Source organism: Coregonus clupeaformis, chromosome 17 (genome assembly GCF_020615455.1).
Source record: "Coregonus clupeaformis isolate EN_2021a chromosome 17, ASM2061545v1, whole genome shotgun sequence".
Classification (NCBI taxonomy): Eukaryota; Metazoa; Chordata; class Actinopteri; order Salmoniformes; family Salmonidae; genus Coregonus; species Coregonus clupeaformis.
This window is the reverse complement of record NC_059208.1, coordinates 29,273,961-29,300,861: the sequence shown is the minus strand read 5'-3', so window position 1 is coordinate 29,300,861 and position 26,901 is coordinate 29,273,961. Positions and strand designations below refer to the sequence as shown.

General features: G+C 42.1%; 1 protein-coding gene across 1 annotated transcript; it reads right to left on the bottom strand.

Moving 5' to 3' along the window:
* LOC121586246 (aromatic-L-amino-acid decarboxylase) lies at positions 1-26,627 on the bottom strand. Its single transcript, XM_041902792.1, has 14 exons — positions 26,563-26,627; positions 22,757-22,964; positions 20,330-20,443; positions 19,579-19,698; positions 14,046-14,180; positions 11,279-11,428; positions 10,254-10,320; positions 9,988-10,082; positions 8,784-8,851; positions 6,979-7,055; positions 5,335-5,354; positions 5,072-5,170; positions 3,037-3,138; positions 1-2,690 (listed from the first exon to the last, which is right to left on the bottom strand). Exons 2-14 carry the CDS (start codon positions 22,955-22,957, stop codon positions 2,490-2,492), a joined length of 1,449 nt encoding a protein of 482 aa, XP_041758726.1. The 5' UTR covers positions 22,958-22,964; positions 26,563-26,627; the 3' UTR covers positions 1-2,489.
* Between the last annotated feature and the right edge of the window lie 274 nt (positions 26,628-26,901).

Below are 26,901 nucleotides of genomic sequence, written 5' to 3'. Positions count from 1 at the left end.
CACATTGCAACACATTTATTTTGTTGTGTAAAGAGGAACGTACAATGATGTCACGAGGCAGATAGGTAGTAGGAAGCCACAAAGCCACTCAAAGCATATAAAAGACTACAGCTACACTTAAGTTTTTCCTCCTTCAAAAAACATAGGATTGCACTACCACCTTATTGCAATGTACAAGCTGATCAAGTTTACTGAGACTGAAGAAGTCAGCCAAGTGCTGGTTATATCAAGTAAACACAGATATAAAAGAGACAACTAGAGACCCCTACACATATTCTACACACACACGCACACACACCTCCATCCTTCATTCAAAAGACACACTTGACTTGCGAATCAAACCAGGGACAGGGATATTTTATCTCTTAAGATTACTTAGTTAATTTATTTAGAGGGACTCTATTACATGCTGGGATTCACAGCTTAAAGGTCTAATCAAATTAAACTGGTTTGTTTATCCAACCACCCAACAATAACATCACATTTGAAACACATTCATATTACCTTCTTAAGGTGAGACTCCTCTCAAGTCAATTCCTCTTAGGCTATGCCCAGTAACTTAATTAAAGCTTGGGACATATTGTATTTGTGTCTCTTCAAATCAACTGAGACATTAGCTGCTGTCTTGTCTGAATATTTTATTCATGTACTTCAGTGCAAAGGCCTACTGTAGGTGGTTTAATGGTTGCTCCCATAAGAACTCTTATTTGTCTCATCATGTGTCTCATGGGTTATTATGATGTTCAGGACAAAGCTGGGTATGAACCAGGGTTGGGGTCAATTCCTTTTCAATTCAGTCCATTATGGAACAAAACATTTATTTCTCAATGCTTCTCTATGAGAACATTATGGAATTTGAATTTTAGTTTACTTTCAGAATTGACTGAATTGAAATGGGAATGGCCCCAACTCTAGTATAAGCTACCTGTTTCTCTGGTATAAGATACCGGTTTCTCTGGTGTACGATACCTGTTTCTCTGGTATAAGATACCCGTTTCTCTGGTATACAATACCTGTTTCTCTGGTATAAGCTACCTGTTTCTCTGGTATAAGACACCTGTTTCTCTCTTTGGCATTTTCTCAACCTGCTGTTCATTTTTGTACTTATTTTTTTGGCTTCATGAAAACAGTGAACAGCTCAAACCTTGGAAGGCAATACTTCAGACAAACAGCAAGTAGGACACTAACTTTTTATATCTCTACATACTGTATAATGGTGCCAAACCATACAATGTTTTCTGACTCTTAAATTCAGCCCTATTGTAAACATTTTTGAATTGTGAACATGTATAATGTGCGATCTTGTTTTAGGGACCTAGACTACCCCAATGTTTTAATCAATATGTGCCTTTCTTAATTGCTGTTAAGGGGATAAATAATGTTAGACTGAATTGAATACCTCTACTAATCACTCCACTAGAGCAGGTAAACACAGCTGAGTGATCAGAGCCTGGATAAACCTCAGGCAGGATAAAGGCCCACTCATACTAAGTCCTTGCCTGTATTTTTAGCACGCTGGCCTTCTCTAAAGTGATTCGGATGAACAGTAGTATTAAGGTTGAGAGGGGACAGGGCAGGGTGGGTGAGGGGGAGAGGGGTTGGAGGAGCAGGCGGGGCATACACAGAGCCCTGAGGGGGATGCTGCCCGTCTCTAGCCTGGCCTGTCCTCTCTCATTTAGCACACTGGTGTGGAGTCAGAGCAGAACTCTTGGGCTCCACAGCAGAACAGAGTCAGTCTGGTTTTACATAGAACACATGCTTGTGTATTGTCAGTAAACCCTACACTACAGTAACCTATCAAACAAAACCTTAACATCTGGATATGATTTGCTTTACCCACATACGCACCTTTAATTTATTCACACTCATCCACACAAATTCACTGATTCACATACAGCCACACAAAACACACATGGGACGAGACAGCAGATAGAAAGGGCTGCAGTTACAGTATGCTGATGATGTAAACACAGTGAGATCACAGGAGGTTGGTGGCACCTTAATTGAGGAGGATGGGCTCGTGGTAATGACTGGAGCGGAATCGGTGGAATGGTATCAAATACATCAAACACATGGTTTGATGCTATTCCAGTTACTCCGTTTCAGCCATTATTATAAGCCGTCCTCCCCTCAGCAGCCTCCACTGAGTGAGATCCAGGCCTGTATTCATACAGCATCTCAGAGTAGGAGTGCTGAACTAGGATAATTTTAGCCTTTTACTTCATAAGGAATAAGATAACATGGACACTCCTACTCTGAGACGCTTTTTGAATACCGGCCATGGACAGGTCGGGTTAGGGCCCATATTCATCAAGCGCCTCAGAGTAGGAGTGCTGATCTAAGATCAGTTTCTAGGATCAATTTAGCCTTTTAGATTATAATGAATGGACAGGGGGGGACCTGATCCTAGACCTGAACTGTTACTCTGAAATACTGCTTGATACATACAGCTCCTGGTCCAACCCAGCCTGTCTAGTCAGTGTGGATGGTCAATGAGGCAGCTCCTGCATCACCTCTTTGGCCAGCTGTGTGATGAGTCGCCAGGCCTCGCGGACGTGGCGTGACTCGGTGGTGCGGGCGCAGATGGCGAAACGGAGCACAAACTGGCCAGACAGCTGGCAAGGCACCAGGTGGATCTTCCTGCCGTTGTTGATCCTCTTCAGCAAGGTCTCGTTCACCTCGTTGGAGCCCTTTTAGGAGGAAAGGTCTGATAGATTTTGTCCCAAATACCACCCTGTTACCTATATAGCCTTTAGGGTTCTGGTCAAAAGTAGTGCACTATATAGGGAATAGTGTGCCATTTGGGATGTACAATAGTCGAATACTTTTTTTTTTTTAACTAAAAGAAATGGATGCCGGCAGTGTGAACAATGCATAATAAGCATAGGTGCAAAAACGTCAACTAAAAATATATACCATAGACCTAAAGATAAATAGTTTTAGTCTTCCCAAGTCCAACGATAGTTTACGACGGTCTGTTGAACGTTCGATGATCATGTGTTGAACTAACATTCAAAGTTGGCTGAATTGTCTTACCTTTAGTCTAAAGCAGACCAGCCCCAAGACGACGTCTGCGCTGATCTCAAAGCGGTGGTCAGCACGAACCAGGCTCTCAAACTCTTTGGCCAACTCCACATGCTGTGAAAGCAGAGAGACAGTCATTCATTCATTCATACTCAGACAGCCTTCCGCTCAAGTCTGAGGTGCTGCTGATGGAAATGAGTTAAGGTGAACTTCTTGATATGGACACTAGGTGGCACCCCAGTAACTTAATTTGACTGAATCATTTTTCCTGGAGGTTGTTGTCCTTACAGCAGGTAGCTAGCTGGCTGTTGGTGCCGTTGTAATAAACCTTTTTTTTTCAGCAAATGCTGAAACTATGAATAGTAGCTACATTGTCTTTAATGTTCATTTACCCTTGAAAAGGGCTCCAGGCTCAACCAAAGGGTTAATATGATGACAACTATTAGACGTGTGAAAATACTAGATAAACATTAAAGCACATAGCCCTATCCATACACCTTCCTGAATCTAACAGAAAATGCCTTGTTGTTTAGTATGCCCATGCAACCAGGGATATCTCTGTTTTAGTATGGAAATTAAAAGCACAAGCTCTTTGACAATGAATCTAGTCATAAAAGGTCAGTATTAGCCCAAAGGCTGGCAGATGGTGATATTGAGTCATTTCATCTTAATGTCCAAAGAGGATCTTCAGTATGAAGCCGGCTATACACTCGTATCCCCCGTGGACCGGCTCGTACATAAAACATTCTCCATTCAGGCTGCAAAGGCATCGATTTCCTCCTTAACTTGATTTAGTGGCGACAAAATGGTGACTAATGCTACTTCCTGACATTGCCTACAGTGTTCAGACCAATGGTAAACAATAGTCTGCTGCAACCTGATTGGCTGAACGCGATACGCAACATCCAGGAATTGCGTTTAGTCACTCTAGCATGGTGGTGGAAAATTGTGTTTCATAAAGAAAGTATGCATATTTTCCCCGTTTTTTTCGGCCTTCTCGCCATTAAATAAAGTTAAGGAGGAAATCGACACCTTTGCAGCCTGAATGGAGAATGTTTTATGTACGAACTGGTCCACTGGGGATACAAGTGTATAGCCGGTTGCATAGATTCCCTTTGGACGGTAAGATTAAACAACTCAGTATCGCCATCTGCTGGCCTTTGGGCGAGGTCAGTATGTACTTTCATGTTTGGACAAAGATGTCCAGAAATCTGGAGAAAATCACCATGAAATAGTCATCAAACTGTTCAACCTTCCTTGGAGGGAAAGCTCCAAGCTAAATACCATGTCCTCTTCCAGCTCACCCTGTTCAAACTCTTATTCACCACAGGATTAAACATGTAATCCATTCACTAATTATCAAAGTACCCTGTGTGTGGCATTGAATGCTTAATGAGAATCGAAACGTGTATCATTGCATGTAATCACAATTACACAGTAGTACATGATGATGTACAGTATTTGTAACCAAAGGCTGAGTGAGAACAGCCAGGACAGGACTATTAGTAATAACTCCAATGCCAACTCACTCATTAATGAGGCCAAAACTCTGGTCCTAACTATGATTATTAGCTGACCACTCCACTTCCTCATTCCCAGCCAGTAGGTCACCACCACTATGAGGTTTAATGGTCCGTGTGTGTCCACTATAATTAACTTACTATTCGTATGTCTATTCAGAAACTGTATGCTGTTGTACCAAGATGATAGGAAAATCCCCATACAGAGACATTTCCGTTTCTTTGTCATCTGAGCTACAGTAATCAATGGTCAACTTGTTGAATAGCACTGTTTTGTAAAAAGACAACTGTAGCCTACATATAATTGATTACAAACATGTCTCTGCTTTACTGGAGTTTTTCTATCTAATATAGACAGTAGATTAATGCAGTATGGCTCAGTGTATGGCTGGAGGCCTTATGTGTTGCTGCTGCTTGTGCTTCATTTACTGGTAGAGCTAGACAGACACAGACCAGGCTGATTTGATTGACAGACAGAGACAGAGGAAGGGAAGGGAACCAAAGCTGTTTCTGTGCTTTGCTGTTACCTTACGGATGTAGTCCTGAAGGCCTTTGAGCCCATACATCCGGAACACAAACCACATCTTGAGAGAGCGGAACCTTCGGCCCAGTGGAATCTGCCAGTGCTGTGAGGCAAAGGGTGAGGTAGTGGGGGAGATAGGGTGAGGCAGAGGGGGATAAGTGGGTTAGGGTTAGTGGAGCAAACAGAGTGAATTCATCTGATATGACATCCAGTGCCACTCTTACACATAGACAGAATATAATGATAATAGATAACCATTCATCTTACCCTGTAATCTGTGACCAGCCCTGTAAATAAACAGATGAGTAATTATACTATTAGCAATTCACAGCCAACATTTTAATTCAATGTAGTCCATCACTTGTATTGTGTGTCTATACCATAATTATTAGCATTTTATGGAATGTTGTTACCATCGCTGACCTTTATACCAAATCATTACCTCTCTCTCTCTCTCTCTCTCTCTCTCTCTCTCTCTCTCTCTCTCTCTTTCTCTCTCTCTCTCTCTCTCTCTCTCTCTCTCTCTCCTCTCTCTCTCTCTCTCCCTCTCTCTCTCTCTCTCTCTCTCTCTCTCTCTCTCTCTCTCTCTCTCTCTCTCTCTCAATTTATTTTTCAATTTAAGGGCTTTATTGGCATGGGAAACGTGTGTTAACATTGCCAAAGCAAGTGAAGTAGATAGTAAACAAAAGTGAAATAAACAATAAATATTAACAGTAAACATTACACTCAGAAGTTTCAAAAGAATAAAGACATTTCAAATGTCATATTATGTATATATACAGTGTTGTAACAATGTGCAAATAGTTAAAGTACAAATGGGAAAATAAATAAAAATAAATATGGGTTGTATTTACAATGGTCATTTACAATGGTCTCTCTCTCTCTCTCTCTCTCTCTCTCTCTCTCTCTCTCTCTCCTCTCATTGCCTCCACAAAAAGTAGAAAAGCCCTGTTGCAGTGGTAATAACCTGTAATTTCATTGAGCTGGAGCTGTTCAGATTGAGCAGCCTCCCTCTGTGAGGAGAGGTCGGCGAGTCTTTTGTCTTTCTGTCAGTCCAATTAAGGAGGCTTCAGGCACAGCTGCAGCCTGGCAGAGGCAGACACTTGTGTTGTGTACAGTTGCATTCCAAATGGCATCCTATTCCCTACATAGTGCACTACTTTTGACCCGAGTCCTATGGGCCCTGGTCAAAGTAGTGCACTTTTCAAGGAATAGGGTTCCAATTGGAACACAGACTACATTTGCATCTAAGATGAGTGACACTCAGTCGCTGGCTAACACTGGCAGGCAGCGATGCAACAGGACCATTACTGGACTATTACAGTGCAAATGTTTTGTTGGGAGGACGTGAGGGACATCGGTAATTGAATTGGATTGTTTTAGAGTGACACATATTGTGTAAGGCGTGTTATTAGGTGAGCGTTTGGACGCCTTATTGTATTAGCTCTCTAACACAAGTACACACAAACGGTACAACTACATGAACACATGCACACACACACACACCCATGTTTGCATACACACACAAGCGTACGCACACACGTTTCCACGCGTACACACACACACGCACAAACTTCCTAACCACATAAAACATGGGGCTTTGGTGGTGAGTATTAGTTTATCCACCTTGGGTTTATTATCAAGCTTAAAGCCAGCAGGATTGTGAGGTGAGTAACCCGACAGACCCTCAGATCCTTAATGTGACGTACTGGGCTCTCACATTAACACCATTCACATCACATAACATTACAGGGACTCCAGGAATCATCTGCACTTCATCAAATTAAACCACTATACTGTACATAGACTGATGAGACTATTGCTAGATTTACCACATTTAAACCTAATAGATTGGGAATAACACAAAAAAGTTATGTCAATATAGACTATTGTCAATGTAAACATATCTACCTGACTCTTGATGATCATGTTTCAGGTATAGAGGATCCATCTTGAAGGCCCCAATGAGATCAGATCTTTTCCTCACCCTATGGACAGACATTGAAACACTTAAACACTGTTACCCTCGGAGAGCTCCCACAGAATACAGAAGGGTAGGCTAAAGGGCAAGGCTTTTTAAAGAAAAGCACAGAAAACGGGCTCCCCCACATACAGTAGTTGTTCAGTGTTACATTAAGTCTTACAAAAGAATAATCTCTATTTTATTGAAGTATATTCTCTTTTTGTTAACTTCATATTGAACAATAAAGTTGTATTGTATTATAAAGTGACAATGGTCTAAGGGGACACCCTACAGGGATGACATTGCAGCAGGCAGCAGAAATAATGTTTTTGTAAACAATGACTTGGCACAACTTGTGCTCTAGATTTAGTCTCTGAGAATGAGTTGAAAGAATTCTGTTTTCACAATCAGTTGAGCATGAAATAAGGAAGTAAGATCATAAGTGATACCAGGGTTTCTCAGTAACACATTCACCTGACGTATTGTTACAAATTGTTATAAACCAATAATACCATACTACCAGAAAAAAAAGGCCATGCAGCCGAAACTCGTCAGAGCTTTTAAAAAGTTGTTTCCATTGAACATGACATACAAATAAAGGCATTTGAATTAATTTGATGAAGAGTGCCTTGGTCCTCCTTTCTTTTTGAATACCATACTACCATTCATAAACTGAGATGCTTCTGTCACGATCGCTGACTGATGAAGCGGACCAAGGCGCAGCGTGATAAGCGTACATTCTTTATTTTGTACACACACGAACCAAAACAATAAACCAAACGATACGTGAAGTCCTAGGTTACAACACAAACCTTTCGGAACAAGATCCCACAATAAACATGTGCCAACAGGCTGCCTAAGTATGGTCCCCAATCAGAGACAACAAGCTACAGCTGTCTCTGATTGGGAACCACCCTGGCCAACATAGAAACTAAACGATCTAGAACACAACATAGAAAACTATAACATAGAAACCTACACACCCTGGCTCAACATATAAGAGTCCCCAGAGCCAGGGCGTGACAGCTACAAGTAATTGTAACTTTGTTCCAGTTACTAAAATACACTATAGCGTCATAAAAAAGAAGCAGACAGCTATTTCTGAGCAGACTACATAAGTCTCTCTTTACATAAGTCATTTCCTTTGTTAACTGATTTTGTCATGGCAACCCACCGGGGATGGAAGAGGGCATTGAGCGTTCTATCAACAAGAAATGTTGGAGTTGTTTGTGGGGTGATGAGCGAGAGGGCAGATGTCTATTCCCACCCACTCTGTGTAAGGAATGCTTTAGGTGTACAGATAGCGCCTCTGGAAGTGACTTTGTTATGACGGCCTATTGTAGAGTGGTGTAGTCAATAGCCACATTAAGCAACAGTGTAACTAAGGATGGGGAGAATAGTACAACCTTAGCTTTTAGGTTATAGACATGTATACAGTTGCACAGTGTTGTGCTGAGCTCATAAGGCAGTTTAGATTTTTTAAATGTTTGTACTTTTTTGCTAAATTAAAAACCATGGTGAAGCCGCTCCCCTCTCCCCCATAGAACAGAAAATAAACTAAAGGGTCATACAAAAACAATGTAAAAAAATATATATGATAAAAATTAAGATTTTACTTAAGGTAGTTTTACGTTTTTATTGAAATGACCAGCAGGGAATCTTACAGACTGTCCCCCTGGTCAGATAAAACAACCTGTTCAATAATAAAACAATGTTTATACAAAGGCCGACTGTCAATCACTTGATAACTTACCACATTGTAGAGCAGTCAAAGTTGACTAACAGCCATTTGTGTGGGTTGAAATTGAAAGAGTCTGCAAACTGAAAGAGATAAAAGAGTTCAAGCCTTTCAATCAGCTGATATTGACCCAAATGTACAGGTCACCCTGTTAATACACAAACCATTTTTTTCCTTCATTTAATTGTAGGAAAACAGTGGTCTTAGAATATATTTGACTTGTCAAAGCCCCTTCCTGCCATCACTAGGTTTGCGTTGACTGCAGCTGGCCTACTACCACAACAGATAACAATATTTCAATAGAATGGCTCCAAATATATGGCGTATGCAGCATATCTAACACCTAGGCAACCTTCATTTGAAATGCTAAATAGAGCATCCTGTACAATAACTCTATTGTCACCATCTTGGTTCCTCAAAGAGAGAAATCTCCAGTCTCATCTATTTGCTCTCTATCACTGCTTTTCTAATATCCTTCCCATCTGCCTTCACAGATCCAATAAAAGCAGGCAGCAATAGGAGACAATATCAATCAGAGGGGCTCGTGCCCAGTTGTTACCATGCTGACAGATGCAGGAGCCTGCCTATCACTGATATCCTAGCAACCAGCCTCAGCTGCAGAGGGAGCCGGTGTGCCTGACTGCCTGTCATTCAGGCGTGTGTGTGTGTGTGTGTGTGTGTGTGTGTGTGTGTGTGTGTGTGTGTGACCGGCTCCTCTACTACATCCCTGCCCCCCACCCCCACCCCCTCTCTCCAACATTATTTGAACTTGTGTCGCTAATAAACAGTGATATTTCTTTGACGAGGAGAGCAGCAGGGTTTTATCTAAAGGTCTGATGATGATGCCTGAGGAAATTACTTTAGCCTTATCTGTGCTCTCAGTGTGGCGCTCCACTCGGCTCCGCTCGGTTGGAGAGACGCATGCTATTCAAAAGGCCAACTGATGCTTTTCTAATTTCCTACTGATTTTTTGGCATATTACTCATTCTAGCACACTTCCCGCTTGACAGTGAAATTAAGTTATTATCAAACACAAATCATAATGGGTGTAAATACTATGATGAAATAAATATATTGCACTTAGCTACTTATGTAAACAAGTATGTTCACCTGCAATTTAACTGGAAGTTAAGCAAAGACAAACGTGTGTATGTGTGTGTGTGTGGTTAGTTGTACAAGACTGTGTGTGTTTGACTGTGTGTGTGTGTGGTTTACTAACCTCAATGCCATTCAACAGGGGTCTGAATTCAGGACAGATAAAGGAACTCCCAGCATATGCAGCATCAATGTGCATCCAGACTTTCTCTGCATTACCTGAGACAAAAATACAAATACATAGAAACAGTAGTATAGAAACATATAGAGCTGGTCCTGAGACATGGCTGTGCAGTAGATTCCTATGGCATTAGCAGTCTACAACCATGTGTCAGTGCTAATAGACAGCCTTTAGGAATATGTTAATAATGATTTGAGAATCGTACTTACATATGGGCCCAAGTTCAGTGATGTGATCAAATGCACATGAGGGAGTGGTCCCAAGAGTAGCACAGAACTAAATGAAAGAACAAAAATCAACAACTCATAAAGTATCATCATTATGATAACAATGAGTGAGGTGTATTATCATGGTCTAACAAAGGGCTCTTGGATAACTGAAAATATAACACCATAATACTCATTTAGTTCTCATGCCGGTAATTTCCTCCTCTAAAGACAGCCGTAGAAAGAGATTTGTCCATTCAGATAAACACTGTGATTAGGATATCTTTGTATGTTGGGAGACAGACTAGGACAGTATAGTAATCATTTACAGATACTGATCTCCTGGCTTTTATCATGGGTTAACAAGATCCTGTTATATTTGGTTTGTTACAAATAACATTAGCTGCTTTTGAGGCCTCAGGGCATGGTATTATTTTATATTGTATTTTTTTGTGATTTTTTTTGTGGTATTCTTTCTTAAAACTGCATTGTTGGTTAAGGGCTTGTATGTAAGCATGTGACAATTGTATTTTATTTTATTTGGTACACACAAACAGCATTGGACAGGGAGAGGAAGATGGGGGAAAGATGTAATTCACCGTTCAATTGTTGCCACTCTACGTTCTTTCTGGAAACATACAGTACTTTACATTATATTCATAAGCGTGTGTTTGTGGACTGTATTGGACTATTGGTTATTTCTGATTGACTATTGACTGTGGCATATTCTTTATAATGAGGGGAGAATGAATGTGTCTATTCTAACTGCCAATCTGCTGCCTCGAAGCTTGTCCATGTAAATGGACGAGTGTTCTGTTCTTCCATAGAAGGGGATGAGTGTTCTGTTCTTCCATAGAAGGGTATGAGTGTTCTGTTCTTCCATAGAAGGGGATGAGTGTTCTGTTCTTCCATAGAAGGGAATGAGTGTTCTGTTCTTACATAGAAGGGGATGAGTGTTCTGTTCTTCCATAGAAGGGAATGAGTGTTCTGTTCTTACATAGAAGGGGATGAGTGTGTTCTGTTCTTACGTAGAAGGGGATGAGTCCTGCAGCCTTGTCTTCCTGTATCATTCTCCGGAGGGTCTCTCCCTGGACAGCATACTTGACTGACTGCTCCGTTGGAATCTTCTTCATCCTCACTCCGGCAATCATACCTGCTCGTTCCACTGAGCAATGAGCCTGTTCAAAGAGAGTAGAGTAGAGTTAACACAGGTGACTTCAAGATAGCCAACTATGTCCCAACCCAAAGAGAGTAGATTATATACATGTAGGTCACTTCAAGAGAGTAGAGCTCCCAAGATAGCCAACAACATCATGCCAGGACAACAACCTCTCCCTCAACGTGAGCAAGACAAAGGAGATGATCGTGGACTACAGGAAAAGGAGGGCCGAACATGCCACCATTCACATCAATGGGGCTGTAGTGGAGCGGGTCGAGAGTTTCAAGTTCCTTGGTGTCCACATCACCAACAAACTATCATGGTTCAAACACACCAAAAAAGTGAGGGCACGACAACACATTTTTTCCCCTCAGGAGAATGAAAAGATTTGGCATGGGTCCCCAGATCCTCCAAAAGTTATACATCTGCACCATCGAGAGCATCCTGCCCGGTTGCATCACCACCTGGTATGGCAACTGCTTGGCATCTGACCGTAAGGCGCTACAGAGGGTAGTGCGTACAGCCCAGTTCATCACTGGGGCCAAGCTTCCTGCCATCCAGGACCTATATAATTTTAATTTTAATTTTTTAATATGCCATTTAGCAGACGCTTTTATCCAAAGCGACTTACAGTCATACTAGGCGGTGTCAGAGTAAGGCCCAACATTTTCTCTCAAGTCACCCAAGTCATAGACTGTTCTCTCTGCTACCGCACAGCAAGCGGTACCAGAGCGCCTAGTCTAGGTACAAAAGGCTCCTTAAAAGCTTCTACCCCCAAGCCATAAGACTGCTGAACAATTAATCAAATGGCCACCCAGACTATTTCCATTGACACCCCCCCCCCCCCTTTGTTTTTACACTGCTGCTACTCGCTGTTTATTATCTATGCATAGTCACTTTACCCCTACCTACATATACAAATTACCTCGACTAATCTGTACCCCTGCACGTTGACTCGGTACCGATACCCCCTGTAAATAGCCTCGTTATTGTTATTTTATTTTTTACTTTATTTTATTTAGTAAATATTTTCTTAACTCTATTTCTTGAACTGCATTGTTGTTTAAGGGCTTGTAAGTAAGCATTTCACGGTAAGGTCTACACCTGTTGTATTCGGCGCATGTGACAAATACAATTTGATTTGATTTGATCACAGCCCAAAGAGAGATAATGATTTTGGTGACTTAAAGATAGCCAACATCATCACGGCCACCAGACCTAAGCCAGATCAGGTTATTTTACACCATTCTAAATTATCATTCTATCTCAGCATATAGTACTGTACATTCACCCAAAGATGAAATAATGTATGTAGTCCGTCCATCAAGTAAGACGTTAAAGGACCAGTTGTACTGTGTAACGTCACTTCTAGAGAAAAGGGCTGTTACCCTCTTCCCCATAAAGGGCAGTGTTGTCCTCTGGGCAGATCCATAACCTAATCTCATCCTGCTCAGGTCAACAGAGCAGAGCTAGCATGACGGTGCTGCCTGACAAACAGACCCATATCATGAGAAGGGCTTACCAAGAAAAACGTCCAAAAGGACTAATTCAAGGCAGAAAGGAGTTGAAGCACGCAACAAAAAAAGCAGAGATTTATTTATTTTAGCTCACGTTAATCCATTGAACAGGATGCGAACAGGTGACTGACGTTTCGACGTCAAGCTGACGTCTTCCTCAGAGTGACCTGACCATTGCACTATTTATAGCCTAGTGGCCCATTGAGACACAAGGTAGGAAAATAATAATGATAATATGTTTCAAGGTAAATGGCAAATTATAGCACAAAATAATACTAATAATAAGATAAATAATGTGAAATTGAGCATGTACAGTATATTACATTTGTAGTGGTAAAATTAATGACGCATTGATTAACGAGACATTATTTATCTTATCATTAGTATTATTTTATGCTATAATTGACCATTTACCTTGAAACATATTATCATTATAATTGTTTTATATTGTTGTGTCTCAATGGGCCTCTAGGCTATAAATAGTGCAATGGCCAGGTCACTCTGAGGAAGACGTCAGCTTGACATTGAAACGTCAGTCACCTGTTCGCATTCTGTACAATGGATTAACGTGAGCTAAAATAAATAAATCTCTGCTTTTTTTTGTTGCGTGCTCCAACTCCTTTCTGCTTTGAATTAGTCCTTTTGGAAGTTTTTTTTGGTAAGCCCTTCTCATGATTTTTGTCATTGTTGTTGAGCACCCCTCCTTTCCTTTGTTTGCTGAAGCACCAACGTGTTGCGGCTCACAGGCCTTCTTCAGGGTGCACAGGTGCACAGCAGTGACAGGTGAAATGAATGACCAGAAATTAAAGGGGAGGTGATATACAGTATATTATCTTAAACAATAGATAAAGAGGAACTAATACCCAAAATTATAAAGAGAAAAAACAAACATTTACTGGCGCCAGTATGTTTGTTTTTTCTTGTAATTATTTTGGGAATTATTTCCTCTTTATCTATTGGTTAACATTGTTAACCAATAGATAAATTAGAAGTCCAAAACGCACCGGCATTACGGTGGGACTCATTGGGTTAAAGTGCTCTAATGTGCTCATCTGGTTTTGTGGCCTGACCTGTTCAGGGTAGGAGTAGGATTAGCAGGAGTAAGAGTAGAAGCCTGACCTGGTCGGAGGAGTAGGCCACCAATTTGGAGGTGATGTCAGTCTCTGGACGCTGTGGGTCACTGGCCAGGATCATTCTGACCGCCCTGGAGCGGGCAGCTAGGAGAGCCACCAGAGTCGCCTCACTGGCCGTACCCTACAGAAAGACAGAAGAAAGTAAGTGGGGTGACTTTCGATGACTTCAGTCAAACCAGTAGGCCTTGCAACATGTACAGTGGGGAGAACAAGTATTTGATACACTGCCGATTTTGCAGGTTGTCCTACTTACAAAGAATGTAGAGGTCTGTAATTTTTATCATAGGTACACTTCAACTCTGAGAGACGGAATCTAAAACAAAAATCCAGAAAATCACATTGTATGATTTTTAAGTAATTAATTTGCATTTTATTGCATGACATAAGTATTTGATACATCAGAAAAGCAGAACGTAATATTTGGTACAGGAAACCTTTGTTTGCAATTACAGAGATCATACGTTTCCTGTAGGTCTTGACCAGGTTTGCACACACTGCAGCAGGGATTTTGGCCCACTCCTCCATACAGACCTTCTCCAGATCCTTCAGGTTTCGGGGCTGTTGCTGGGCAATACGGACTTTCAGCTCCCTCCAAAGATTTTCTATTGGATTCAGGTCTGGAGATTGGCGAGGCCACTTCAGGACCTTGAGATGCTTCTTACGGAGCCACTCCTTAGTTGCCCTGGCTGTGTGTTTCGGGTCGTTGTCATGCTGGAAGACCCAGCCACGACCCATCTTCAATGCTCTTACTGAGGGAAGGAGGTTGTTGGCCAAGATCTCGCGATACATGGCCCCATCCTTCCTCCCCTCAATATGGTGCAGTCGTTCTGTCCCCTTTGCAGAAAAGCATCCCCAAAGAATGATGTTTCCACCTCCGTACTTCACAGTTGGGATGGTGTTCTTGGGGTTGTACTCATCCTTCTTCTTCCTCCAAACACGGCGAGTGGAGTTTAGACCAAAAAGCTCTATTTTTGTCTCATCAGACCACATGACCTTCTCCCATTCCTCCTCTGGATCATCCAGATGGTCATTGGCAAACTTCAGACGGGCCTCGACATGCGCTGGCTTGAGCAGGGGGACCTTGCGTGTGCTGCAGGATTTTAATCCATGATGGCGTAGTGTGTTACTAATGGTTTTCTTTGAGACTGTGGTCCCAGCTCTCTTCAGGTCACTGACCAGGTCCTGCCGTGTAGTTCTGGGCTGATCCATCACCTTCCTCATGATCATTGATGCCCCACGAGGTGAGATCTTGCATGGAGCCCCAGACCGAGGGTGAATGACCGTCATCTTGAACTTCTTCCATTTTCTAATAATTGCGCCAACAGTTGTTGCCTTCTCACCAAGCTGCTTGCCTATTGTCCTGTAGCCCATCCCAGCCTTGTGCAGGTCTACAATTTTATCCCTGATGTCCTTACACAGCTCTCTGGTCTTGGCCATTGTGGAGAGGTTGGAGTCTGTTTGATTGAGTGTGTGGACAGGTATCTTTTATACAGGTAATGAGTTCAAACAGGTGCAGTTAATACAGGTAATGAGTGGAGAACAGGAGGGCTTCATAAAGAAAAACTAACAGGTCTGTGAGAGCCGGAATTCTTACTGGTTGATAGGTGATCAAATACTTATGTCATGCAATAAAATGCAAATTAATTACTTAAAAATCATACAATGTGATTTTCTGGATTTTTGTTTTAGATTCCTTCTCTCACAGTTGAAGTGTACCTATGATAAATGGATTAAAATCCTGCAGCACACGCAAGGTCCCCCTGCTCAAGCCATGCGCATGTCGAGGCCCGTCTGAAGTTTGCCAATGACCATCTGGATGATCCAGAGGAGGAATGGGAGAAGGTCATGTGGTCTGATGAGACAAAAATAGAGCTTTTTGGTCTAAACTCCACTCGCCGTGTTTGGAGGAAGAAGAAGGATGAGTACAACCCCAAGAACACCATCCCAACTGTGAAGCACGGAGGTGGAAACATCATTCTTTGGGGATGCTTTTCTGCAAAGGGGACAGAACGACTGCACCATATTGAGGGGAGGAAGGATGGGGCCATGTATCGCGAGATCTTGGCCAACAACCTCCTTCCCTCAGTAAGAGCATTGAAGATGGGTCGTGGCTGGGTCTTCCAGCATGACAACGACCCGAAACACACAGCCAGGGCAACTAAGGAGTGGCTCCGTAAGAAGCATCTCAAGGTCCTGAAGTGGCCTCGCCAATCTCCAGACCTGAATCCAATAGAAAATCTTTGGAGGGAGCTGAAAGTCCGTATTGCCCAGCAACAGCCCCGAAACCTGAAGGATCTGGAGAAGGTCTGTATGGAGGAGTGGGCCAAAATCCCTGCTGCAGTGTGTGCAAACCTGGTCAAGACCTACAGGAAACGTATGATCTCTGTAATTGCAAACAAAGGTTTCCTGTACCAAATATTACGTTCTGCTTTTCTGATGTATCAAATACTTATGTCATGCAATAAAATGCAAATTAATTACTTAAAAATCATACAATGTGATTTTCTGGATTTTTGTTTTAGATTCCGTCTCTCAGAGTTGAAGTGTACCTATGATAAAAATGACAGACCTCTACATGCTTTGTAAGTAGGAAAACCTGTAAAATCGGCAGTGTATCAAATACTTGTTCTCCCCACTGTACCTCCTCTGGTGTCATAGGGAGGGCCCAGAGAAACTGTCTCGGGAAGTCTGGTTAGATCAGCTACTCAGTGCAAAATGTTTGATAAAAAATGTACTTTACATGTAAAATCTGCTCCATACAAACCTGATGGTTTTCAAAGAACTCTTGTTCTTTGCTGAGGCTATTCATATGCACAGCCACTCTAAGCATCATCAATGCCTATTGAGTCAGCTTGTTGTGCTGTTAGAATCTCCTTTGATCCTATCTGCTAGCCTGCCTGTTGACTATAATGTCCACACCTTAATGACTGAAAATAACTGATATGTCACAGACAGCAGCAAGTCATTGTACAACTATTATTTAGGAAATTGTATGCGGCAAAACAAATGTTCAGATTATAAATATTGAGCATGACTCCTGAACTATTGGAGATATCAAGTTTGATGACGTAAATCAATCCATCCTGATATTTACACCGGTGTGAAGTGGCGCTCTGGCCGTGGAGGCTTCAGGAAGGAGGCGGCAGACAAGTGGATACGGTGTAAAACTCAGGATGAGCGTGTTTAGTTCATTTACAGGGAGTACAAAATAAAGCCGGCAAAACGGTACACTATGCAGGCCTACAAAATATGTACAACAAAAATAACAAACAGGTCGATGAAGAGAGGAACAGAAAGTGGGGATAAACAGACAATATACCTAAACTTAACGCTGCACTCTCAAACAGCCTAAACCAGGCCTCGATCATGCCTGCATGGCAGCAGACAGTATTCCAACCTTAACCCTGTCTGTCTGTCTAGTAGATTAATGACAGGTATTAAATAGGATAGCAATCATAAATCAACATGTTTAATAAATAGAGCTTACATGAACGTAGGCTACAAATCATCATGACCATCTTGAGGTAATATATTTGACATTACATAATTAGCCTATACACTTTTAAATAATATTGTAGAACCATGCCTTAAGCATTAAAAGCCAGGATACACATTTCTCTCCCCGAAGGGATTTAGCAACATTGCATTACCCAACACCACAGGATAATTGGCACTCCCGAACGCAGCTTGATTGACACACACCCTACCTGAGCATGGTCAATGGAACAAACAATTAATCTCTTTAAATACAAGGATTAAAGTAACTGTCCACATTCTGTTAACTCATACCCAAATAATGTTGTTGAAAGATTTGTCATAGGTCCTCATATCCTCAAAAAGTTATACAGCTACACCATTGAGAGCATCTTGACTGGCTGCATCACCGCTTGGTATGGCAACTGCTTGGCATCCGACCGCAAGATGCTACAGAGGGTAGTGCGTACGGCCCAGTACATCACTGGGGCCGAGCTTTCTGCCATCCAAGACCTCTATACCAGTTGGTGTCAGAGGAAGGCCCTAAGAATTGTCAAAGACTCCAGCCACCCAAGTTAATGACTGTTGTCTCTGCTACCACATGGCAAGCGGTACCGATGCACCAAGTCTGGAACCAACAGGACCCTGAACAGCTTCTACCCCCAAGCCATAAGACTGCTAAATAATTAGTTAAATAGTTAACAAAACAGCTACCCGGACTATCTGCATTGACCCTTTCTGCACTAACTTCTTTGACTCATCACATACACTACTTCTACTGTTTACTATCTGTCACTTTATTCCTAGTTATATGTATATATCTACTTTAATTACCTTGTACCCCTGCACATCCACTCACTACTGGTACCCGTGTACAGTATATAGCCAAGTTACTGTTTCTCATTGTGTATCTGTTATTACTTTTATTATTACATGCTTTATTTGTCAATTATTTCTCTATTTTCTTTCACTCTGCATTGTTGGGAAGGGCCCGTAAGTAAGCATTCCACTGTTAGTCCACACGTTGTTTACGAAGCATGTAACGAATACAATTTGATTTGACAGTATTATCATTTAAATCACAATCATAAACGCAAATCTCACTCATTAGCTACAGTCCCCTGTAGCTCAGTTGGTAGAGCATGGCGCTTGCAATGCCAGGGTTGTGGGTTCGTTTCCCACGGGGGGCCAGTATGAAAATGTATGCACTCACTAACTGTAAGTCGCTCTGGATAAGAGCGTCTGCTAAATTACTAAAATGTAAATGCAAAATAAAACTGCTCCTAAATGCATCTCATACTCAAATGCTCATCTGAACATGGTACATCATGTGAGATGCCTGCAACTTGTCACAGCTCTCATTAGGCTGGCAACAAGTGAGAGGAGGCCCATTTGTTGCCATAGTGAAGGGCACTTAAAACCACAGCCACAAACAAAACACCCCTAGGATGAGCCATGCTCCTCGATGGCTTCAATAAAGGGCCATGAAATGATCTCTCTCTCTCAACCACCTCTCCTATCTCATCCCTGGCTGAGACATTCACCTCAGCTGCTCTGCTGTATCCACAACAATAAATGAACGCTTCACCACACAAAATAAGTACCCACAAACACACACACACACTAGCCCATCTTTGCCTGAAATATTAAAAGGCAATTTCCTGCTGTTTATCTGGTGTTGTGAGGCGAAAAAGAACAAAAAATAATATGACAGACAAATTGCTGGGAGCAGTCAATTGCTTCTTCTATTTTCCTAACAACTGCATTGTTTTCAAAGGCAAAGTGGCACAGACTGTGGATAAATATGGTATTGACCCTATTGTGAATGCCATGTGTTTTGTACAAATATTTGAATTATAATGACTTGGCTATCCTTACTTGAAATATGACTATGACAAATATCCCATTAAATGTTTCATTTAAATTCATTAATTGAGTAATTACATGTATTTTAAAGTATGCTGTGGCAATGCAGCAATACAACTGTGTAAATAAAACCAATGCATTGTCTAACCCCAAAGAAATGGTGGGTAGTTTTACCATACCTGGATGACGCCTCCTCCCTGTCCATGTGTCCCGGCAATGAAGTCCTCTGGCAGCTTGAGCATCTTCCCAAGCCAGTCCATCATGACTGTCTCCAGCTCTGTACACGCCGGGCTGGCAGCCTATAGTAACATGGGGTTAGAGACAGGGTCAACACGCAGCTCTGTACATGCCGGACTGGCAGCCTACAGTACCGTGGAGTTACCACACCATTTGGACATGATGCGCGAAAAATGCTAATATCGGTCCAATGAATTGAATGGGATTTGTGCCACAAATGCTATAACGTTAATATTTGGAATCTAAACCAAAGCATGGATTTCTGTCATACCTTGTCCATAATCTGCTTACAGGGTAAGGAAGCCGATGTGTCATTTTGTAATTTGGTTGAACTAACCCTTTAATGTCTTAAAATAGTGATACTGTTCAATAGAAACACTGTGATACTGCTCCCGAGTGGCGCAGCGGTCTAAGGCACTGCATCTCAGTGCTTGAGGTGTCACTACAGACCCCCTGGTTGGATTCCAGGCTGTATCACAACCGGCCGTGATTGGGAGTCCTATAGGGAGGCGCACAATTGGCCCAGCGTCGTCCGTGTTTGACCGGTGTAGGCCGTCATTGTAAATAAGAATTTGTTTTTAACTGACTTGCCTAGTTAAATAAAGGTAAAATAAAATATATAAATAAAATATAAAAATCACATCCAAAAGAAAGAGAGAGGGTGACAGAAACAGATGACAAGGTCATACATACCCAGGAGAATCCGATGCAACCAATTGCTCCAGACAGCATGTCTGCCAGCATGGCCGGGAAGGAGTTAGCCGTGGGGAAGTAGGCATAGAAGTACGGGCTGTGCCAGTGGGTCACCTAAACTCAGAGGAAGAATCGTGTCAGGTAGCCTAGAGGTTACATGCGCCGAATACAACAGGTGTAGACCTTACAGTGAAATGCTTACTTACAAGCCCTTAACCAACAATGCAGTTTTAAGAAAAATAAGTGTTAAGTAAAAAATAGGTGGGTAAAACTAAATAAAGAAGAAAAATAGAAAAATAACAAATAATTAAAGAGCAGCAGTAAAATAACAGTAGCGAGGCTATATATATAGTGGGTACCGGCAGCGGTGGAAAAAGTACACAATTGTCATACTTGAATAAAAGTAAAGATACCTTAATAGAAAATGACTCAAGTAAAAGTGAAAGTCACCCAGTAAAATACTACTTGAGTAAAAGTCTAAAAGTATTTTTTTTTTTATATACTTAAGTATCAAAAGTAAATGTAATTGCTCAAATATACTTAAGTATCAAAAGTCAAAGTCAAAGTATACATAATTTCAAATTCCTTATATTAAGCAAACCAGACGGCACCATTTTCTTGTTTTTATTTTATTTACGGATAGCCAGGGGCACACTCCAACACTCAGACATCATTTACAAACGAAGTATGTGTTTAGTGAGTCTGCCAGATCAGAGGCAGTAGGGATGACCAGGGATGTTCTCTTGATAAGTGTGTGAATTAGAATATTTTCCTGTCCTGCTAAGCATTCAAAATGTAATGAGTACTTTTGGGTTTCAGGGAAATGTATGGAGTAAAAAGTACATAATTTCCTTTAGGAATGTAGTGAAGTAAAAGTAAAAGTAGTCAAAAATGTCAATAGTAAAGTAAAGTAAAGATACCCCCAAAAATACTACTTAAGTAGTACTTTCAAGTATTTTTACTTAAGTACTTTACGCCACTGGGTACCGGTACAGAGCCAATGTGCGGGGGCACAGGTTAGCCAAAGTAATTGAGGTAATATGTACATGTGGGTAGAGGTAAAGTGACTATGATATAGATAATAAACAGAGAATAGCAAATAGTCCGGGTAGCCTTTTGATTAGCTGTTCAGGAGTCTTATGGCTTGGGGGTAGAAGCTGTTAAGAAGCCTTTTGGACCTAGACTTGGCACTCCGCTACCGCTTGCCGTGCGGTAGTAGAGAGAACAGTTTATGACTAGGGTGGCTGGAGTCTTTGGCAATGTTTAGGGCCTTCCTCTACCATGTATTGCCGTGGTGCCACTGAGCCCTTGAGCAAGGTACTTAACCCCTAAACTGCTCTAGCCCTTGAGCAAGGCAGTTAACCCGATAAACTGCTCCAGGCCGAATTCCAGTCTTGTGCGTGTGTGGAGCACCAAGCAAGAGGCTGCCAGTGTCCCTGTCTGTCTCCCTTACATGCTTTCCCCATGGTGAGTCATTCATTAGACTAACTGGGCTTATTCCACACTGTTAAAAGCAGAGGTGGTAGAGGAAAAAAACATGTTTTAGAGGGTCAGATTGATAATGGAATAACGGCTTTCATGTTACAGCTAAGGAAAGGGTTTGGGTTGGGAGTAGGGGGCAGATAGATTGAAACTGGTGGTGAGATTATTGTTGTGAAGTTAATCATTCATTTAAAGTCTTTGAACTCTGCCATGTGAAAGCATTTTACAACCATTTGGCTGATACGTGTCATATACAGTTAATGTGAGCTTTCATTAACTGATTGCTCAGTACAAACAACAAAGTACAACGGAACACTTTGTCTTTGACAAAACTTTCAACAACGAAGCTCCTTACTATACATCTTCTGAATGATTACTAAACAACAGTCAACAGATGCCTCCCCTCCTTTTTCCTAGAAAAATATTTCATTCCATATGCACCACCTATTCATAAGGAAGTATGCATAAGATTGACAACACCTTTATGAAACCTGTCATAACACCTTAATGAGTATTGCAGTATGATTAATAACAACCTTTATAACACATTTACTCAATATATTTAATAATCTCTTGAAATCTTAATTTATCCATTGTACAGTGAAAATGTAAGAGGTTGGGAGCAGCACAGGGTTAGCGGTTGGGTGACTGTGTGTATTGAGTGTTGTGTATGTTCTCGTGATTGTTCAATGCAGCCGGATGCCACTGGGTAAACAGCCCATTGGTATCATCAATATTATCATATTTAATTATGAACTTTTCACTGACGAAATCTGGGAGATAGCGGATCTCCAATAACAGAGTACCTGACCTAGAGCAAGTTATGAATGCCTTACAGTATGTATGCCACCTTCAAGTAAAGTGTCACCGTCATCTTATAGCTGTTATCACCCTTCAATCAATAGTCACCTCATCTATGATAATATAATAATCTAAGCCACCTACCCCAGGCATGATGACCCTCTCAATGTCTTTGACCACGTCTTCGTAGGTGTCAGGCTCCTCAGGGGCCTCCTCAGGGATGAGGGACCGCAGGTACCCAGGCTCCACGTCGGGGTACACCGGCCTCTGCTCTATGTTTTCCAGGTAATCTGCTATCAGGTCTACCATCTCCTTCCCTCTCCTCCGGAACTCTGTAGCGTCCATTTTACAACTGGAACAGACAAATGTCCCACTTTATTGTCCCAACCTTCAGTAACAGTCCCATACACTTAATCCCCACCAACTCAAATCACTGGTAAGAACCTGATTACATGCACGTGCACACACACACACACACACACACACACACACCCACACAATTTAGCATAACGGATTATAAAGGGAAAGCCAGCCACGTTGCGGACACCGACGCCTAGCTTCCAGACAAACTAAAAACTTCGCCCTGTTTTGAGGAAAACAACACTGAGCCGCCGACGTGGGCCCCCGCCACTCACGAGGACTGTGTGCTCCCAATCTCCGTGGCTAAAGCGAGTAAGACATTTAAGCATTTTAACCCTCGCAAGGCTTCCGGCCCATACGGCATCCCAAGCCATGTCCTCAAAGCATGCACAGATCAGCTGGCTGAAGTGTTTACGGACATATTCAATCTCTTACTATCCCAGTCTGTTGTCCCCACTTGCTTCAAGATGTCCACCATTGTTACTGTACCCAAGAAAGCGAAGGTAACTGAACTAAATGACTATCGCCCTGTAGCACTCACTTCTGTAATCATTAAAGTGCTTTGAAAGGCTAGTTAAGGACCATATCACCTCCATCTTACCTGACAACCTAGACCCACTACAATTTGTATACTGCCCCAACAGATCCACAGATGACGCAATCGCCATTGCACTGCACACTGCCCTATCCCACCTGGACAAGAGGAGTACCTATGCAAGAATGCTGTTCATCGACTACAGCTCAGCCTTCAACACCATAATGCCCTCCAAGCTCATCACTAAGCTCAGGGCCCTGGGTCTGAACCCCTTTGTGTAGAAATTGGGTCCTGGACATCCTGACGGGCCAACCCCAGGTGGTGAAGGTAGGCTACAACACCTTCGCCACGCTGATCCTCAACACGTGGGCCCCACAGGGGTGTGCGCTCAGCCCCCTCCTGTACTCCCTGTTCACCCATGACTGCGCGGCCACGCACGTCTCCAACTCAAGTTTGCTGACGTCATAACAGTGGTAGGCCTGATTAGCAACAACGGCAAGACAGCCAACAGGGAGGAGGTGAGTGCCTTGGCAGACTGGTGCCAGGAAAATAACCTCTTCCTCAACGTCAACAAAACAGAGGATCTGATCGTGGACTACAGGAGACAGCAAAGAGAGCACCCGGTGTCACAGGAAGCCCAAGAAGATCATCAAGGACCCCAGCCACCCGAGACACGGCTTGTTGACCACACCAGCATTTTTTTAAACATTCTTTACATTTTAGTCATTTAGCAGACACTCTTATCCAGAGCGACTTACAGTAGTGAGTACATACATTTTCATACTTTTTTGTACTGGTCCTCCATCTACAAGGCAGAGACAATACATGTGCATCAAAGCTGGGACCAAGAGACTGATAAACAGCTTCTATCCCCAGGCCATCAGACTGATAAACAGCTTCTGTCCGCAGGCCATCAGACTGCTAAACAGCCACCACTAGACAGCCTCCACCCAGTATCCTGCCCTCTGCCCAGTACCCTACTTTGCCCCTTAGTCACGGTCACTAGCCGGCTACCACCGGGTACTTTTGCGACTGCACTTGAAGAAACGTTAGAAGTTCTTCACATTTTCCGAATTGACTGACCTTCATGTCTTAAAGTAATGATGGACTGTCGTTTCTCTTTGATTATTTGAGCTGTTCTTGCCATAATATGGACTTGGTCTTTTACCAAATAGGGCTATCTTCTGTATACCACCCCTACCTTGTCACAACACAACTGATTGGCTCGAACGCATTAAGAAGGAAATCAATTCCATAAATTAACTTTTAACAAGGCACACAAGGTATTCCAGGTGACTACCTCATGAATCTGGTTGAGAGAATGCCAATAGTGTGCAAAGCTGTCATCAAGGCAAAGGGTGGCTACTTTGAAGAATCTGAAATATAAAATATATTTTGATTTGTTTAACACTTTTTTGGTTACTAAATGATTCCATATGTGTTATTTCATAGTTTTGATGTCTTCACTATTATTCTACAATATAGAAAATAGTAAAAATAAAGAAAAACCCATGAATGAGTAGGTGTGTCCAAACTTTTCACTGGTACTGTATCTACTGCACTAAATGTTTTATAATTTATTTTTATTTTGGATTATTGTGTGCTTGTTTGACATTTACTGCATTTATTGATATGAACTAGGAACATAAGCCTTTCGCTGCAACCGCCATAACACCTGCTAAACTGTGTACGCGACCAATACAATTAGGTTTGAACACAAGAACAGCATGACAAATACTACAGACTTATATTGTGAGTTGATGTAATTTCTTATCTATTGATTAGATAGATAACATAGTGGGGCTAATATAGTACAGAGAGGTGTTCTTCCCCTGACTGACCACAGTAAACACTGCTACTCATAATCTCCTGTAATCCGCTCTAATGCAGGTGTGTGTGTGTGTGTGTGTGTGTGTGTGTGTGTGTGACCCACTCAGTCTACTGCTCTATTTGATTGCTTGACAGAACATTCTATTAGTGGTGATAAACCTAATCACCTTGCTGATACACTTGCTGGTTCATTATGCCCTATCCAGACTCCAAAATCTGCATCTCTAAACTAGCATTAAGAAAGTAGTTTAGTGCAGGATTTCCCATGCAGCACCACGGAAACAACGTTTCTAATAGAGGTTTATAATCTGTTTCCGTGGTGGCCTAATCTGAAACTAGTGATAAATAATGCAGGCTAAATGCTTAAGGCATGTCAGCAAGTTTCTTTCTTACATATTGAAGATTTATCAAAATGGGGAAAGACAGTCTACAAAATGAAATACATAAAGCTAACTGTAATAGAACAAATGCTCTGATGCAAATAACACAGTTCAGAGAGAATTTCAAGAGCAAAAGAGAAGCAAGAGAGAAAAAAACACAAAAGCAATTGCACTATAGTCTATCAATTCTGTTATGAAACACCACAGTACATCTACAGAAGCATATCATTCTGAATGCCACCCATGCATGCAGCACTCAACAGAGACATACGAACATTGCCCTCTTCTCTTAGAAAAAAGGTGCTATCTAGAACCTGAAAGGGTTCTTCAGCTGTCCCCATAGGAGAACACTTTGAATAACTATTTTTGGTTCCAGGTAGAACCCTTTTTGTTCCAGTTAGAACCCTTTACAGAGAGGGTTCTACATGGAACCCAAAATAGTTCTACCTCGAACCACAAATGGTTCTCCTATGGGGACAGCCGAAGAACCCTTTTGGAATGCTTTTATGTAAGAGTGTACAACCCAACATAGTCATTCAACAGGTGTTGTTATTTCTATAAATCCTCCGTGCCAGAGCTGTGAGTATCAAGATAAGGAGTGCTGATCTAGGAACAGTTTTGCCCTTTGGATCGTAACGACTAAGATTATATATACACCGGAGGGACCTGATCCTAGATCAGCACTCCTTCTCTGAGAGGCTGCATACTGTACATACTGTACATGTATTCTGCATGTATTCTGCAGCCCAGTGGAGACCTGCAGTCCTGATCAACCCTAACAATATTAGAGCGGTGGGTGGGTAGATGGTGGGTGGTAGTAGGCGGTTGGCGGTGGGTGTACTCACATTGTCGGGCACAGCGTGGTCGGGTCCTCCTCTCCTTCAGTCTTCACACACAGCAGCAGTGAGTGGTGGAGTGGTGTACAGCAGGAGAGACACGCACGGCTCTTTTATCTGCCGTGGCCCCCCTCAGCCAGCCAATGGGAGTGTGGCTCCTGGCCAAGGCAGTGTGCACAGGCAGGAAGGGCTGATTCACAAGGAGTTAATGAGATCCTACTCACTTTCCACACAGCCTGATCGACACAGAGGCTTCGCACACAGCTACCTGTTGCACCGTACTGTTATAACTACTACTGTTTATTGATATTACTGTTAGTATTACCAGTTACCAGTAAAGCCTTATAA

Bases quoted from the DNA above. Each gene is read 5' to 3' on its own strand.
- LOC121586246 (XM_041902792.1), bottom strand. From the start codon at position 22,957: ATGGACGCTACAGAGTTCCGGAGGAGAGGGAAGGAGATGGTAGACCTG. The intron at 7,056-8,783 runs GTAAGTTATCAA...GTCTGTCCATAG, and splicing joins TTTGACTGCTCTACAATGTG to GGTGAGGAAAAGATCTGATC. The intron at 3,139-5,071 runs GTAACAGCAAAG...CTGCTTTCACAG, and splicing joins TTCAGGACTACATCCGTAAG to CATGTGGAGTTGGCCAAAGA.